Source organism: Coccidioides immitis (genome assembly GCF_000149335.2).
Source record: "Coccidioides immitis RS genomic scaffold supercont3.3, whole genome shotgun sequence".
NCBI lineage: Eukaryota > Fungi > Ascomycota > Eurotiomycetes > Onygenales > Onygenaceae > Coccidioides > Coccidioides immitis.
Window position 1 is genome coordinate 887808 of NW_004504308.1, and position 18298 is coordinate 906105.

Sequence of the window (18298 nt, forward strand, 5' to 3'; positions counted from 1 at the left end):
AGAATTCAGAGAGATTTCCAGTTATAAAAATCATACACAATATATTAATCACCTCTGACTCAGAAGAGAATACACCTGAGACCCCAGAGATTATATACAAAGAAAGAACTTTCTGCATCACATCAAGTATAAAGATACAACCTCTATTCTACATCAAGATCTAATAAAGTATAGAAACTATGTCTGCATTCAAAGCACCAGTTATCAATACTTAAGATCTTATAAATAGAATCTTGCAGCTTGAACAGATTACTGAGAGACTTGAAGAGCAGAATCACAAATTAAAAGACTATAACAAGCAGCTTGAGACCCAGATCATGGCCATTTCATTCACCAGACAAGAGAAAAAGAAAGATAAAGCTAAAGTCAACTCATCAGAACTCTTCAAGAGTGAACAAGAAAAATTATAAGCTTTCTTGGAACAACTGCATATCTACATAAATATGAAAGACAAAGAACTTAGCAATAATAAGAACAAGATAATGATGATAGTATTATATCTTTACAGAGCAGTATTTAATTAGTTCAACATCTATCTGTAAAATTATTACAAAAAAGATGAAGCCAATTAGGACAACAACATGCTCAAGATCATTAACAGTTATAACATCTTTATTTGAACATTGAAAATCGCTTTTAGAGAAGTCAAGAAACAAAATATGGCAGTCCAGCAGTTACATCACATATGATAAAAGATATCACTATAAGAATATGCTATAAGATTTCAGCAGATCTGTGTCAATACTGATTGAGATGATGAAGCCTTAGCTAACATCTACTACCAAGAACTATTTGATGAAATCAAAAATGAAATAATGTAATTGGAAAAACAACCACACACTCTGATTAAGATGATTGAAGTAGCAGTCAGGATTGAGAACTGACTTTATAAATGAAACATGGAAAAGCAAGAAAAAGTGCCATAAAGATAGCCCAGTTTATTAAACTACACTGAAAGTTGAGACTGAAGCAAATATGTACAACTGGACTCTTATAGATATACATCTATAAAGCTGGACACAATGAAAGTTGACATACTTGATAAGAAAGAAAAAGAGTGGAGGAAGAAAGAGAAACTATACTTTTATTATATCAAGCTCAGATATCAAGCAAGGCAGTGCAGAGCAAGAAAAGCAGATCAAAGAGATAAGAAACTCAGAGCAATCTTAAAAGAAAATAGAGAAGACTCTGAAGTCAAACAATATCTTTAAGTAACAACTTAGAAAGAGCAAACTGAAGAAGAACTCCAACAACAGTTCAGAAAGATATTTAAAGAACAAGTTATAAGAGCTTATCTAAAGCTACCCCAGCAGCTAAAAGATAAACTGAGATGCTGAAACCAGCTGGATGATAAAAAATAAGAGTTATGTGAAGAATTATGTGTAACAACAAGAAGCAAATCAAGTGATAATTGGGGAATTCAACCACTTGACTGCAAATATCACTACAAAAAGAAAATAGATGAAATTCAGAACCTAAAACACAAGAAATATGCTCAGTATCTGATCTATAAATATTCATACAAGCTTCACCAGAAACAACAAGAAGAGTTTGAATGATAAACATAAGTTACAGAAGATTTCATGTATTACAGAGATTATAATTGTGATATCAAGAATTATTAGTATTGCAAACACAACACTAAGAAAGAAGAATGGGAAATGCTAGACCTACAGAATATCTCATCTATAGGACACTCAGGTCATACCAGAATTTATTAAAGCTTTTGCTATAACAACAATTGCTCTATCTATAGAGATGGAAAGAACAGTAGATATTGCTCATAACTACTGAAGAAGTTGTGAGCAACTCAGAAACAAGATTACAGTAATAATAAGAAATATTGATCAAGTAAAGAACAGACCACTACACCAAAGCTGAAGAAAGAACCAAGTTGGAAGATACTAGAATTTAAGAAATATGAAGAAGATGTCTTGAAGAAACTCAGTCTTATAGAAAGCATGATATCTGAAGAGACAAAATGTTCAATAGTAAGAATATTATAAATCCAAGACAACCAGTTGCACTGGACCACATGTGAAGAAGAAAACAGATTACTAGTAATAATAATATATAGACAGCACTGAAATAAAAAACAGAAAGAGATAGAAAAACTAAATCATTCATGCTACAACAAATTTAAGTACAAATACCAATGTGAATTTCATAAAGATAAAAGATTTTGAAAAATGATAAGATTTCTGCATGGTTTAAAAGAATATGAAAACTGCACAGAATGCAAAGACAACAAGTACATGTGGAAAATACACAAGATGTTATGAATGTAGACCTAGACCAACCAAGCATTGGATGATGTTGGATGTTCAGGGGTATTCATGTGACCCCAATGCTGAATGTATAAGGATCACACAATTTGCATGGATTGTGGGAACCCCAGCATTCAGTCTCTGAGTGAGAGAACCCCTACATTTTATGCATGACTCTCTCTCATCAGTTGCAGGCATTGTACCTACTTAGCTCTTTTGTATCCCTAATCCTGGGAAAACCTACATGATCTATGACTGGTTCACCTAACATTCTGAACACTCTGACATATGATTGCCTAAGTTGATATGATGCCACCAAGACTCACAAGATGAATCACAACAACATCCTATGTTGTGGATCTGACAGAGGTAGACACCAATATAGAGGAGATGAATATTGATGAAGGTGCTGGTAGTAGTGAAGCCATCACCAGTGAGACACCAGCAGATAATACAGGCAACAGAGGTACACCCCTTAATATATTAGACAAAACCTGAAGGGAGAAGACCTTTGAAGAAAAGAAGACATGTCTGCAAAAGAATCTAGCAGACATACATGAACAAAATAAGATATGCAGGCTGCAGAAGCAGATAGAATACAAACAGAGAATAGTGAATGATAATTTTTCTTTAGAGTTTCTCTTACACACAAGACCAATAGAGGAGTCAGATGATTTTGATGATGTGAAGCCATCAAAAGCACCTTACTACTATGGCAAATCACTTAATGAGTGTAAATTGTGGTTAGCTTTAATAAGACAGCAGTTTCATCTGAGGAAATCATTACAAAAGGCATTAGATGTAGTCAGAATTGATTGGGTGTCCAGCCATTTTTATAACAAACCCCAGATGCATTGGCAGATGTTGGGAATAGAGAGAGAACAACTACCCATGTCATGGAACAAATTCAAGATGTGGTGTAAGAATGACATTGAACCCAAGATAACTTGTAGTTGAGGCATGATGCAGCATTATCATGACACCATCCAACAAGAGAACTAATTCATACTCTTGTTTTTCATGTACATTGCTGAACTCAAACAGAACCTGAACAGTTTACCAGATGAATTCTTTCATGTACTCTTTCTACAGACAAAACTCAGATCAATCATCTGGGCTGAACTAGATAAACTGCAACACCAACCAAAAATGATTGCAGAATTATGAGAACAAATGATGCTTATTGAGTCCATTCTAGAAAAGAAGAAGCAAAGTCAGTGGGACAAGAATCAAAATGAGAAGAAACAGAAAATCTCAACCTCTCAAGAGAAAGATGCATCCCAACAAGATAATGAAGAAGGTTATCCATGAATAAAGAAGACACCAGTGAAACCACTTCCAAAAATGTTGGAAGAGGAACACAAATAATAAATGGATGAAGGGCTCTGTCTAAAATGTGGCCAATCAGGCCATAGAGCAAAGTTCTGTACAAACAGCTCCAACAAGTCCCAGTGGACAGACAAAAAGGATGAGGATCAGATGAAGGCTAGAACCACAAAGCCCATGCAAGACCCAGGTCAAACATTAGAAAGATGGGGTGTTAACTTAATAGAGAATGCAAGCAGGCACAGTATGTGCCTGTCAGCCACACTGACTACACCATCAGGTGGTCTTATGGAGCAAGCTGCACTGTTGGACTCAGGTACCACAGTGGACAGTATCTCCTACAAACTGGCATTTCAATTGGACTGGGATCAACCAGAGACACCCATGGGAGTTATTGAGATGTTAAATGGAGCTGAGGCTGATTAGTACAGCACCTACAAGGCCCAACTCACTATAATAGACTCCATGAGGACCACAAAGGTGGTAAAACATACATTCATGGTGATTGACATGGTCAACATGAACATAGTTCTAGGCATGCTATGGTTAGAAGATTTCAACCCAGATATAGACTGGAAGAACAAGATGTGATGTTACTGATTCTCAGAGAAGACAGTGGAACTTCTGAATGCAGGTAGATTTCTCTGAGTAGTGTGCATCAAGAATGAACCCTCTTATGTCATTTTTGTGTCAGATGATAACCAAGTCCTGACAGAAGTACCTGAGTGGTTGAGGGACTATAAAGATGTTTTCTCAGAAGAAAAAGCAGCAGAGTTGCCAGAATTGACAAAGGTCAGTCACCTGATTATCTTTAAAAACAGCTGTCAGCCCCTGTACATGCCAATCTATGGACTATCACCCAAGCAGACAGAGGTTCTATAAGAGTACATCAAGGACAAGTTATGCAAGAGTTGGATATGTTCATCATAAAGTTCAGCAGGGGCTCCAGTGTTGTTTGCACCTAAAGCTAATGGAGAACTCAGACTCTGTGTTAATTATTGTGGTCTTAACATAATTACAGTGAAGAACCATTACCTCTTGCTGTTGATAGATGAGATGTTAAGCTGGTTGGCAGAAGCATGCTACTTTTTCAAGATAGATCTATGTGATGTCTACCACTGGATTAGAATCAAAGAAGGAGATGAATGGAAGACCATGTTTTGTACAAAGTTTGAGAGTTTTGAGTATCTTGTCATGCCTTTCAGGTTGTCAAACACACCAGCAACCTTCCAGTTCTATATCAATAGGGCACTGGCAGGCCTGGTTGACATATGCTGTGTAGTTTACCTAGATAATATTCTTATTTTCTCAGTCTCAGAGAGAGAGCATGAGAAACATGTTAGACTAGTTATGGAGCATCTAAGGGAATACCAGTTGTTTGCAAAGCTTGCTAAGTGCACTTTCAAAAGACAAATGATCTCATACCTCAGATATATCATTAATAACAAAGATATTAAGATGGACCCAAAGCAGGTACAGATAATTACAGAGTGACTCTTGCCATGAAGTTTCCATAATATTCAGGTATTTCTGGGTTTTGTGAACTTCTATTAGAGGTTCATACAAAAGTACTTGATTATCATGGTGCTGTTGACAGATCTCTTGAAGAGCAGTGAAAAGAAAAGAAAGAAAAAATGTTTTCTTCTGATATCTGCTGCCAGGAAAGTGTTTTGTGAGTTGCAGGCAGTCTTCTTCAGAAAGTCTGTCATCCAGCACTATAATTCAGAATGTAGAATACATCTGGATACAGATGCTTCAGAACATGCTGCAGATACAATATTACTACAGCTGTTTAAAGATGGGTGGCATCCAGTTGTCTACTGGTCATTCAAGTTTGACCAGACCCAACAAGTCTATGGTACACCAGATAAGAAGATGTTAGCCATTATCTAAGTGTTTGTTCATTGGCAGCAGTACTTAGAAGAAATAAAGTACTCTGTAGAGGTTATTACAGATCATGCAAATCTTCATTCATTTATGAATTCCACAAACAAGGTGGCACAATGACAACATATAAGATGGATAGAGGTTCTCAGAGTGTATGACTTTGAGATTCTCTACTGCCCTGGGAAGCATAACCCAGCCAACACATTATCATAAAGACCAGATTATATCAAACTAGAAGAAGACATTGGTCTGCCAATATATATGCTCAAACAACATTACACAGATGGTGTTTCAGAGTGGGACCCATTTGAAGGAACTTTCTTTAATGAAGAAGATATTCAAGTATGTGCTGCTTGTACTGTCCAAAGCAGTGGGGTAGAGGTGGTGCAGGGGAGACCTGGTGGCATCAAGATGGTTGAGTCAGTTCAGAGAGCACCAGCCAAAGATGCTGGGAAGGCTCAACAAAGAAATTACAGAAGATCCTGAATTCCCCATATGCATATGAACACAGTAACAAAAAACAAAAAGATCTATAACAAATTAACTGTAAGCATGTTGGACCTGCTGCTAGAAGCACAGAGAGATAATCTCTATGTACAAGCAAGATTCACTAAGGCAGGATCTCAGCAGTCAGAGTGAAAAATAAATAAATAAGATCTTTTGATAAAGAGCAGCAGAATCTACATTCCTAATAATCTAGCTCTAAGACAGGAACTACTATAAGTCCACCACAATGACTCATTTGCAGGTCACTTTGACATAGTGAAGATGTTTATCTTGCTCCAGTAAAAATACAATTAATAATTAATAAGACAAGATATCCAGACATACATACACAAATGCCAAATCTGTTAACAAGAGAAGACTTCAACACACAAACTATATAGATTGCTCACATTATTGTCAACATCTAGTAGTCTCTGGTGTTTAATATCCATGGACTTTATAACAGATCTCTCTCTGAGTGAAGAGAAGAGAAATCTATACAACACAGTTCTGGTTGTTGTAGATTAATTTACAAAGCTCACATGTTTTCTTGCATGTAGAAAGAAGATTAACACACCAGAGATGGCAAATCTTCTGTTCAGAAGAATATTTAAAGACTTTGAATTTTCAAATAATATTGTTTTGGACCAGAGATCTGTTTTCACAAGTAAATACTGGTCAGAGCTATATTTTCACATGAAAGTTATATAAAAACTTAGCACAGTATTCCATTCACAAACAGACAGCCAAACAGAGGTACTGAACAAGATCTTGAAGAGATACCTCCACATCTATTGTAGTTATAGGCAAGATGATTGGGAGAAGTGGCTTGTGTATGCAGAATTTGCATACAACAGATCAGAACACTCTGTAATGTACATGTTCTTATTTAAAGCAATATAGAGCTTCAAATCTAAAAGATCAGACAAGATCCAGAAGTTGATTAACAACAATGATAACACACAGATAACATCTGATGAGAGACTGAGAATAATCTCTGTATTAAGAAATAGTCTGGTAGAACATTTGATGAAAGCAAAAGAGAACCAAGTATGATTTTATAATCAAAGATATCAAGATAAACTGTATGCACCTGGTGATAATGTTGTCATCAAGAAACCTATGAACAATATGTTCTTGCAAGAAGTTAGACAACAAGTACTATAGATCTTTTTCAGTAATAGAGATTATAGAAAATAACACATATTGACTGAAGCTCTCCTCAAGCTATCAGATCCACAATGTTTTCCATGTCTCATTATTGGAACCATATTACACAAGAAAGGGTGAGGCACCAACACATTCTTCTACAGTACTAGTAGATGATCATCATAAGTGAGAAGTAGACAAGATCTTGGACAACAAAACACACTACTGCAAGAGACATTATCTAGTGAAGTGAAAGGGATTCCCTATTAAGAAATTGATATGGGAATCTGAGAAAAATCTTGAAAATGCACAAGAGACTCTTAAGAATTATCTAAGAAAAAGATATAATTACAAGAAGATAAATGAACCTATATAGAGAAAGAAAGATAAGTATAACACAAAACAAATATAAAGATCACAACATCTACAAAATCAAGAAGTTAACAGCAAGAAGACATACTATGAAAGTGTCTGAGACACAGCCACAACAGTAGCAAACTAGCCATAGACAAGCAAGACTCAGAAGTCACAGATATATTTAATATAATAATAGATGGAGCCACAACAGACAGTACAGTCACAGAAGAAGACATAACAGATAAAAAACTATAACAAGAACAAAGTGCTTTCACAACACTATAAAAACCAGAAGAAACAGTATTAGTTAGATAGTCAATAGAAGATGTGAGATTGGTCTAAGCAGAAGTTAGTCTGAGAATGAGTAAAGACAGTAAAGAAGATCTACAAAACTGACTTCTATACTGTCTTGAAGAGTCTTGATCTTACTTGTTAAATGAGTGATAAGATAGTCAAGCAAGACATGAATGTTTCCAATCTCATTCTCAACCTGAGACAAGATGGCATGAAGTGAACTTAATAAATAAAGAAGTTCAGATGAATTATTCTTAACAGACCTGACTTTCAACACAAGATCCATGGTTTTAGTTTATTAATGTGATGCAGGATGATGATATTTTATAGAAGATTCTTCAAGAACAGAAGTAATCTGGTAATGATAATATTTGGCAGCCCTGAAGTCAAGCCCATAAAATTCTCATACAAGTACACTCATATACTTCATGTTGTATAAACAGCAAGAGTCTGCAGCATTGAAAAAATAATACTTCTCTTGAAAATGTAAGAGCTGATGTACAACATTAAAAGCAGATTCAGATATCTATAACTATATCAGACCAACAAGAAAGAACAGATGAAGACACACTTACATCACAACAAGTATAGATTTGGTACTTTAAATAATAAGCACAAGATTCTTTTTCAGAGTTCTATATACAGGGCTCCACTTCATCCAAACAATTAGTGAACATTAAATATACATATACTGAGCAAGAAAACATCTTCTCTTTGATATTGGGGACAGGATTCTTTGAAGAAGACATGATAATAAAGAGTAGCATAGAAGAAACAACAACTAGGCTGGTATTCAGGACCGGGACGGGATCCCATTTCCCATTGAACCTGGTCCCTGTCCTGAATTTAGAAACAGCTGGAATCCCAAATATGAAATCTCAGTCCCATGTCCCATCCCACTCAAGAGCTTGAGGTCCTGTTCCCATTTCTATTCCAGAAAGTATTTCCCGGTCCCATCCTCAAATAGAAAATTATGTCCCACATCCCATCCCAGCAGAGATGGTAGACTCCCATTTCCCATCCCAGCCGGGTCCATAGTGGGACTGGAATGGGACCAGGATTTCCAGTCCCATTGTGTCAAATTCATAGGGAAGAGTCAAACTGATCAAATTTTGTGTGGACTGTTACCAAATTTTGTTACTTTTTTGATGAAGGCGGAACCCATAGAAAAATCAATTTGATTGTCAAAAGAAACAAAGTATTAAAACTAACTAATGGCCAAAGCCAGCAAACAAACAGGAACTGCCTAAATGGCAAGTTAATCATCATCATCATCATCTTCATCATTATCATTGTTCTTCTCCTCCCTCTTCTTCTTCTTCTTCTCCTCTTTCTCCTCCTGCTCCTCCAGAACTGGCTTTGTGAACTGGACAGGGGCTCTAATACCTGCCATTTGACAGGCAGAGACCCTGATGGTGCTGGAGGGAGGCAGGAAGGCAGTGGTGGGCAGTGGTGGTGGTGGTGGAGTGGCAGCAGTGGTAGTTAGTGGGGTGGGGGCAGCACACAGGTGGTGAGTGGTGGTAGCAGGGGTGGGGTGATCAGGTGCATCAATCAGACTGAAATAGTTCAACCTGATTTTGGCACCAATGCCAAGAATGAGCTTCATATTATTGGTGTTGACCATAATGTGCTTACAGTGCAACATTGCCATAACAGAGCCTATATTACTCAGTATAATTGTTGGTGCCATTGCTAAGAGTGACTTACACTCAAACAGAGTGTACAAGATTGCTTCAGCCACCTTCTGAAGTGACTCAATGGCAGTACATTGCCAGCAATATTCATGTTCTTGGTGACAGGACAAAGTAATTTCCTGAATCAATCACTGGAATGGGGCTACTGGCAAGATTAGCTCAGTAGAGCTCTGAAAGTGGTGGATTTCCTTAATGGCATCTATTTTCACCAATTAGCATCAAGACCATTACTAAAAATCATTACTTTTTGACATACAAGTGCCAGCCTTCTAATTTTGAATGGGGGGGCAGGAGTGGAGATTCTCCTGGTCAAAGTTGGCCAGGTCAACATCTTTATTGGCTTTATGCCAATTGCCCTTCTTCAGGGCCCATTCTTTCAATGCAGCCTTGTGCTGCTCCTCTCCAGCTGTGCAAAATGGACATGCATGGGGAAAACTAACATCTTGTCAGTAAATAATGTGCGCCAGAGCAGTATTCTGCAAGCACTCACCTCTTAACACAACCCATTTTGTCACAGTATATGTTTGTTGTATGTGTGGATGTTGAAGTGCAGTAAATAAAAAGGTGGTGGGGGGGAAGAGGGAAGAGGGAAGGAAATTGTCAATGTTAGCTCTGAAGAGAAAGAAGAAGAAGAGAAAGAGAAAGAGAAGAGAAGAGAGACTGACCTGATGTTATTATCCTGTAGCCAGCATAGCAACAACATGTTGATCTTGCCTATAGCAACATGCCTGTAGAATGTAAACAATGTGTATAGTAATCATCCTACAGTACTTGGTCAATACACTCTATAATTCCATTATCCTGTAGCCAGCATAGCAACAATGTGTTGAGCTTGCCCATAGCAATGTGCCTGTAGAATGTAAACAATGTGTATAGTAACCATTCTATGCAAGTACTTGGTCAATATACTCTATAATCTTATTATTCTGTAGCCAGCAATTCAACTCATTGCATACAATTGTGAAGATGGGGCCAAAACAATATTCAATGAGAGAGAAGACCTGTGCAGCATGGGAGTACTGCCAGGTCTTGGAAGGCCATCAAAAAGACATATTCAAGGCAGAAGAGATGGATCACAAGACACACCATGATGTGCTGAAGAGGATCTGAGCAAAACATGAGTGGTATGCACCCTCAGTGGTTTGTGTTAAATCATATTGACATTCATTACAGGCAGAATAGCAGCAAGAAGGATTGCAAGATGATTGAAGATAAAGCTATTGAAGAGTTGATGGCCAAGTGATTTGCCAAGGGCAAGTTAAAGAAGTACCATGAGCACCAGCTCATGATCTCTCAGCAAAAGAAGAGGGAGGAAGAGAAGAAGCATTGCCAAGAAGAGGCTACAGAGGCTGAGAATGAAGCTCAGCAGAAAAAGAAGGTAGAATCCAAAAGTAATGAAATTTGGTAACAGTTCTGACATATTTAGATCAAAACAAGCCAGGCACAGCATCCTATTACTGCATGTAGGGAGGCCCAATTCTGCCAAATGATAGCCAGACTTGAGGCCAAGATCATGGCCCATGGTCATGATTATCTTACTGTGATTGGTGTGTTGAGAGAGGGGATTAAGAAGAAGATGAGGAGATTCCTGGGCCAATTACAGGGTCTGAGTGAAGATAACAACAGGCCACCTGCCCCAGAGGAGGTGGAGAAAGATGATTTTGAGATTGTGGTGTCCTCTGATGAGGATGATGAGGAGGACAATGAGGCAGAGGATGATTGGATTATTAATATCTAGGGGAGAAAGTTAGGTTTTTAGTTCTTTTTTTCATATTAATTTGAGAATGGGGTGCCATTAAATTGACAAAATGTTTTATTTTCCTGAAGAAGAATGTTCCATTTTGTAGAAGAAGAAGATTTTGTAGTTGATTACTGTACTTACAGAGTAAAATAAGGCTAACTATCTAGAGATTATCAAATTTTGTGTGGGCTCTGACCACATTTTGTTACTTTTTTGACTAAGGCAGAACTTAGAGAAAAATCAATTTGATTGTGAAAAAAAAAAAAAAAAAAAGAAAAATCTAATGGCTGAAGCCAGCAAACAAGCAAAATCTACAGAGGTTTCTTCAGAATTAACCATAGTTCAACATGGAAAAAAACAATTTGTATTGTGGAAGGAGCTGCATCATAAGTTGTTTGTTACTTGGTGGTTGACTACTGAAGCTGCTCAGTTGATTAATGATAAGAAGCATGGTGACCCCAACTGGAAGGCAAAGCAACACCATTCTGATTTTTGGTCAAAATTTGATCAGGTGGCAGAGCATTCTAAGAGCACTCCAGAGATAATTTGCAAGCATTGCCAAACCTTTCTCAGTCATCCAAGCTTTTCTTGAAACAGTACAAGTGGTCTGAAGAAGCATTTAACAAGCAAAGATTGTACAAAAACTGGTGACAGACAAGATAACACTCTGATTAACATGATGGTAGGTCATGGATTCTAATTTCCCAAATGTAACAAATTTTAGTAACAGTTCTGGTGTCTTAGCAACAGTTTCTGAAGCATCCTCAAACAGATTCAGATCTGCCTGTTCCTGAATGCAATTGAGACAATTTCCTCCAGCAGCTTGTGCAAACATTAATATTCTTGAATCTCTCATTTCATGCTATTGAGAATCCAGCATTCCACACATTAATAACCATGCTCAACCCTGCAATGGCTTTACAGATACCCACACAAGAAACATTATATCAGATCATGAATAATATGTACAATCAGCTATTCTGAAATCTTCTCTTTAATCATGACCCAACAACCAAGATATCTCTGGCAGTAGATAATTGGACAAGTCCCAATAATCTTGTCTTTATGACAATTAATGATTATTACATTACAAAGGATTGGGAGTACCATGAGCATTTACTGAATTTTGAAAGTTTAGAGGGTGCTTATACTGGCAAGAATATGGCAGAGATTCTCCAACAATCACTAGCAGTATAGAGGCTTGAGAGCAATCTTCTTGCAATTACAAGTGATAATGTGTCAAACAATAGTATCATGCAAGCACATCTTACACATCAGTTGAGGCCAGCATTGCAGCAGTTGAACAAGACAACTGATTGGGATGCAGAGAGTGGAACAATACTCTGTCTTGCTCATGTAATTCAACTTGTGGTTCAAGAGCTGGTTTGCAATCTCAAGATTCAGCCAGACAATAATACTCTACCCACTACCTTTGATGAGAGCTCAATTACTGATGACCTAGCATCAACAGACACATTTGCAAATACTCTTAGAAAGGTAACAAAATTTGGTAATAGTCTTGATATACTTGAGTTGATTTACTAATCTTTGCTTGACAATAAATTTGTCTTGTTGCCAATGCAACCAATGCCTCCTCCCAACTTGCTGCACATTTCCAAGAATATCAACAAGAGAACCAGCACAAGATGATCCAAGATGTTTGCACAAGATGGAATTCCACCTATAAGATGTATGTTTATGCCTTGTTGCTTCAACAAGCTGTGAACTCATGAATCCAGAACTCATCACCAAAATACCAAAGACTTCACTTATTGGACCATGACTGGAAGCAGCTAGAGTATATGATTGGACTGTTGCAGCCATTCAGTTAATTTACCAAGATACTGTTCAAAACAACAGGCCCAACAATTCATCTGGTATGAGCAACATACAATCATCTTTTCCAGCATTTAGAAAGAGAGAAGGACAAGGCCCAACAGTTAACAACAAGAGAGAACATTCAAGAAGCTATTAAAGCTGCCAACTTGAAATTCCAGAAATACTATAGTGATACTGAGCATCCAAAGGGTGAGCTGCTAGCTGTAGCTGCTGCCCTCCATCCATCATGCTGCATGAGAGCATATGATTCAGAGAATTGGACCAGTGATGAGCATGAAACATACCAACAATATATTTTGAGGTTTTACAAAAAGCATTATAAGAAATATGAACAGCCAAGAGAAGTAATACTTGATGTGAATGATGTATGTTTGTTATAAGTATTATTCTGATTTCTTCTCTGCTAACTTCTCTAGAATATTGAGCAAATGATTTTTGAGAGACCTCATTAAAGACAAGCAAATTTCCAAAATGAAATGGAGCAATATTTAAATGATGAGAATTTGACATCATCTTGAGCTTCAATTCTGGAACAGTGGAGAATGCTAGAGCCTGATTTTCCAACTGTTGCTTGGATGGCAAGAGACATTCTGGCTATATCTTTAACAGAGGTTGGGGTAGAACAGGTTTTCAATATTGCTCAGGATACATGTCATTATTGATGATTGTGGCTCCATGCATCTATAATCAAGAAGATCATGCTGCTTAAACATGGAGATAAGATGCATATGCTGGATGAAGTACTCATATTGCATGAGAAGTTGGCCAAGAAAGTCATTCAAGACAATCAAGATGATCAAGATACTTCAGAGATTGTACAGGAAGAGATTGCAAGCCTGCTAAATCCACTACTCAATCCAGATGAGAAACAGGAAATACATCAATATTATCAATAGATAGACTCAAGTAGCTAATAGCTTGCAATATGATTCAATTATGCAAAGAGCATTACCAAATTTCAGTACTTTTCTGAAGTTGAATAAATTGATAAAATTATGTTAGGACCATTACCAAATTTTGTTACTTTTTGACAACACAAATGGGACCAGGGTTCCCAGTCCCATTCTACACTTTACTGGTCCCATCCCATATACAATATTAAAATTCCAGTCCTATCCCATTTTATCATGTCAGATCCTGGGCCCATCCTACTAGCTAGATTTTGATCCTGGTCCCAATCCCATCCCAATCCCAGTTCCCACAGAACTGTCCCAATATGCTGTTAAACAACCTGATCCCATCTCATTAAGCTGAGCTTCAACCTGATCCTGTCCTCAGGACAGGAATTGGGACAGGAATCTGGGACCAGGACAGGAAATCCTGGAACCAGATACCACTCTAAGTCAACAACACTCTCATCAAGATATAGTAGAAGAAGAAGAAGAGAAGAACAAGAATGAGAAGAACTCTATTTATATCTGTATTGTAATGCACTAAGATTGCTAGTTCCATAACTTATTAATAAACAATATGACAATAGACAACAGACAATATAGCAACCAGACAAGCAAACAAACAGAGAAATGAGTATATAATAAAATGCTAGACTTTTGTAATAGAATAATTGCTGTTCTATGATAAAGAATGTCTACTACAACCAGCAGTGATATGCATGCAGAATATCTATATAGACAAGCAGTAGTAATGCAGAAGCTTGTACATTCAAGAATCTATAATGCTCCACCAATGATAGAAAAGTATTGTGAAACTTGTGGCATGGCAGCCAAGAACACAGAATGATTGGATGAGACCTGGCAAGACAGAATCACAGACTGTTGTGGAGAAACCTTAAGATGGGAAGTCATGTGATCAGGAAGTGATACAAGCAAGATAAGATATAAGAAAGAAAGTATCATGTATCATAATACTATGACATAAGCAATCTGGAAGAAAGTATCACAAGTATCACCAGAAGAGCATCATATATATATAAGAATGCTCATTACCAGAGATCTGATGAACTTGTTTATTGTGATTAATCTTCTTACCTATCTTACAGATATCTTTGAATCAGATACTTTCATATCTTGATTACTTTTCATACCATTGAAGTCTTGTGATACTGTATAATTATATCTGATTCTGCTACTCTTGAGAAGACACAATAGTCTTGCTCTGACTCTGATATACCTGTATGGAAACTTTTTGTCATCAGAGCAAGACTGTCTATTCAACTGGAGCATTATTAAATTGTTGATCACTATCTCCAATCTGTTGTTGCCCTCTTTAAGCTTTTTGATACTCTTAAGACCCCAAAGAACTCAGGAAGATTTCCAGTCATAAAAAATCTAAACACAACATATTGATTACCCCTGACTCAGAAGAGAATATATCTGAAACTTCAGAGATTACATACAAAGAAAGAACTTTCTGCATCACATCAAGCATAAAGATATGACCCCCACCCCACATCAAGACCTAACAAAGTATAGAAATCATGTCTGCATTCAAAGCACCAGCTATCAACACTCAAAATCTTATGAATAGAATCTTGCAGCTCAAACAGATTACTGAGAGACTTGGAGAGCAGAACTGCAAATTGAAAGATTATAACAAGTAGCTTGAGATTCAGATCATGGCCATCCCATCCACTGAACAACAGAAAAAAAAAGGTAAAGCTAAAATCAATTCACCAGAACTCTTCAAGAGTGAATAAGAAAAATTACAAGCTTTCTTGAGACAACTGCACATCTACATGAATATAAAAGACAAAGAACTCAGCAACAATAAGAACAAGATAATAATGACAGCATTATATCTTTACAGAGCAGCATTTGATTGATTCAATATCTACTTGTGAAATTATTATAAAAGAGACAAAGTTGATCAGGACAATAACATGCTAAAGATTATTAATAGCTACAACATCTTTATTCAGACATTAAAAACCACTTTTAAAGAAGTTGAGGAATAAAATACAGCAGCCCAGCAGTTACACCACATACAATAAAAGACATCACTACAAGAATATACTATAAGATTCCAGCAAATCTGTGTCAACACTGATTGAGATGATGAAGCCTTAGCTGACATCCACTATCAAGAACTATTTGATAAGATTAAAGACAAAATAGTATAATTGAAGAAATAATCATGCACTCTGACCAAGATAATTAAAGTGGCAGTCAGGATTAAAAACTGACTTTACAAACAAAAGATAGAAAAGCAAGAAAAAGCATCATGAAAGCAACCCAGTTTATTGAATCACACTGGAAGCTGAGAGTGGAGCAAACACATACAACCAGACTCTTATGAACACACATCCATGGAGCTGAATGTAATAAAAGTTGACATGCTCAATGAAAAAGAAAAAGAGTGAAGAAAGAAAGAGAAATTATACTTTTATTATACTAAGTCTGGATACTGAGCAAGACAGTGCAGAGCAAAGAAAGTAGATTAAAGAGACAAGAAACTCAGAGCAATCTCACAAGAAAATAAAGAAGATTCTGAAGTCAAACAGAGCAAGATTATTATGTCTTCTCAAGAGTAGCAGAATCAGATACAATTATACAGTATCACAAGATTTCAATAATATAAAAAGTAATCAAGATATGAAAGTATCTGATTCAAAGATATCTGTAAGATAGATAAAAAGATTGATTATGATGAACAAGTTTATTGAATCTCTGGTAATAAGCATTCTTATATACATAATGCTCTCTGGTGATAGTCTTGCTAAGCTATTCTATCTGTTCTATCACAGTATGCCTGCTATATTCTCTGATCAGTTCTATTGCACTTGGTGTAATTGGTCAGCTTATCAGTTCTATTGCTGATCACATGCCTTCCTGTTCTAAGGCTTCTCCACAATGGTCCATGATTCTGTCTTGTCAGGTTTTATCTAATTGTCCTGTGTCTTTGGCTGCTGTGCCACAAGTTTCATAACAAATAAGTATAGAGAAAGTGATTATAAGATATCTTGTGTATGGAAGAGTCAACAGCTTAAGAGAAAGCTCTCTTAACAGCAGAATCTTGAGACAGATTCTTGGGCAGCTGGTCTAGAGACTTTGAAAGCTGCTGAAGCTCTAGCTACTCTATATAATTTAAGTAAAGAGAATTCTTGTGAGAATTTGGAACAGGATTCAGATAAGAGTAACTAGTTAATTTCAGAGGTACTTTGAGTTTTCTAGCAAATTTAGTAGGGTAGTAGGTATTTGTAAAACAGTATTGTCTGTATAAGCTTTCTGGGAACTTTTATTCCACACCTTTATAGATCTAGATCAATCAAGTATCAGATAATATTAAATGTTCAGAGAACCTCAGCATTTAGTCTTCTAGTTAGAGGACCTCTACATTCTATGCATGACTCTCTTCCATCAGTTGTGGGCATTGTACCTACTTAGCTCTTTTGTACATTTAATTCTGGGAAAACCTATGTGACCTATGACTGGTTCTCTTAACACAAGAGCTTTTCCTCTTTTGTCAACTTTAAAGGCTTTGAAGATTCCTAAAGAAAAGCTCAGAACCTTTCAAAGGATCTACAAGGCTACTAACCATATGCAGAAGCTATAGGAACCACAGAATATAAACTCAATAGATCTGCATGCTCTCCCTCTTCCCATCTCAAGGATTGTGGGATGAGAAGCGAGATGAAAGCTCTGCATCGGATCAAAGAAGATCCGAGCCGCTAAGCTGGAGACTAACTACATAGAGGCTAGTGTCTCGACAACTTACCACCATACTCTCCGGACCTAAATCCGATCGAGGAGTTCTTTGCTGAGATGAAGGCCTTTATTAGGCGAAACTGGCAGGTGTATGAGGAAGATCCTGCTCAAGGATTTGATAGTTTTCTTGAATGGTGCGTTGATATAGTGGGCAAAAGGGAAGAGAGTGCCAAAGGCCATTTTCGGCGTGCTGGTCTAACAATTGATGAAATATAAGCAAAAGTCTGTATCTACATCACGCAATTGTCCTGCATCTTGATCGCTGGCTTTTATCTTTTACTCTTTTCTTCTTCTTTTGATAAACTGTGAGCCAGAAAGCTGTGTCATTGTGTTGTACAACATACTTGTCTCTTTCCCATCTCACCTATATGCCATTTATAGTTAACATAGCCCCATTTTGTGAGGGTAGCATTCTCTACGCGGGCCGACCCGAGAGTTTCTTATATAAACCTCGCCAAGAATCACATGAACCACCATCATTGGTCATATGACTTTGTCCTCATCTCATCCACTCTCCACAAAGAAGTCTCAAGTTTTCTCTTATGAACTATACTGGATGCCATGCTCCCACCTACGAGACTACACTGTTAACTG

At 37.0% G+C, this 18298-nt stretch overlaps 3 protein-coding genes across 3 annotated transcripts; 2 read left to right on the plus strand and 1 right to left on the minus strand.

Annotated features, from left to right (window-relative positions):
* Positions 1–2378: 2378 nt before the first annotated feature.
* Positions 2379–3388, plus strand: CIMG_13187 (uncharacterized protein; the record flags this gene model as incomplete). The annotated part of the gene is made up of 4 exons (XM_001241429.2): positions 2379–2412; positions 2653–2733; positions 2929–3186; positions 3360–3388. The coding sequence occupies 4 exons, from the start codon at positions 2379–2381 to the stop codon at positions 3386–3388; spliced, it is 402 nt and encodes a 133-aa protein (XP_001241430.2).
* A 5636-nt stretch (positions 3389–9024) lies between these two features.
* Positions 9025–9551, minus strand: CIMG_13188 (uncharacterized protein; the record flags this gene model as incomplete). The annotated part of the gene is made up of 2 exons (XM_001241427.2): positions 9025–9396; positions 9474–9551. 2 exons carry the CDS (start codon positions 9549–9551, stop codon positions 9025–9027), a joined length of 450 nt encoding a protein of 149 aa, XP_001241428.2.
* Positions 9552–11484: 1933 nt separating this feature from the next.
* CIMG_13189 (uncharacterized protein) lies at positions 11485–11793 on the plus strand (the record flags this gene model as incomplete). The annotated part of the gene is made up of 1 exon (XM_001241425.1): positions 11485–11793. One exon carries the CDS (start codon positions 11485–11487, stop codon positions 11791–11793), a length of 309 nt encoding a protein of 102 aa, XP_001241426.1.
* Between the last annotated feature and the right edge of the window lie 6505 nt (positions 11794–18298).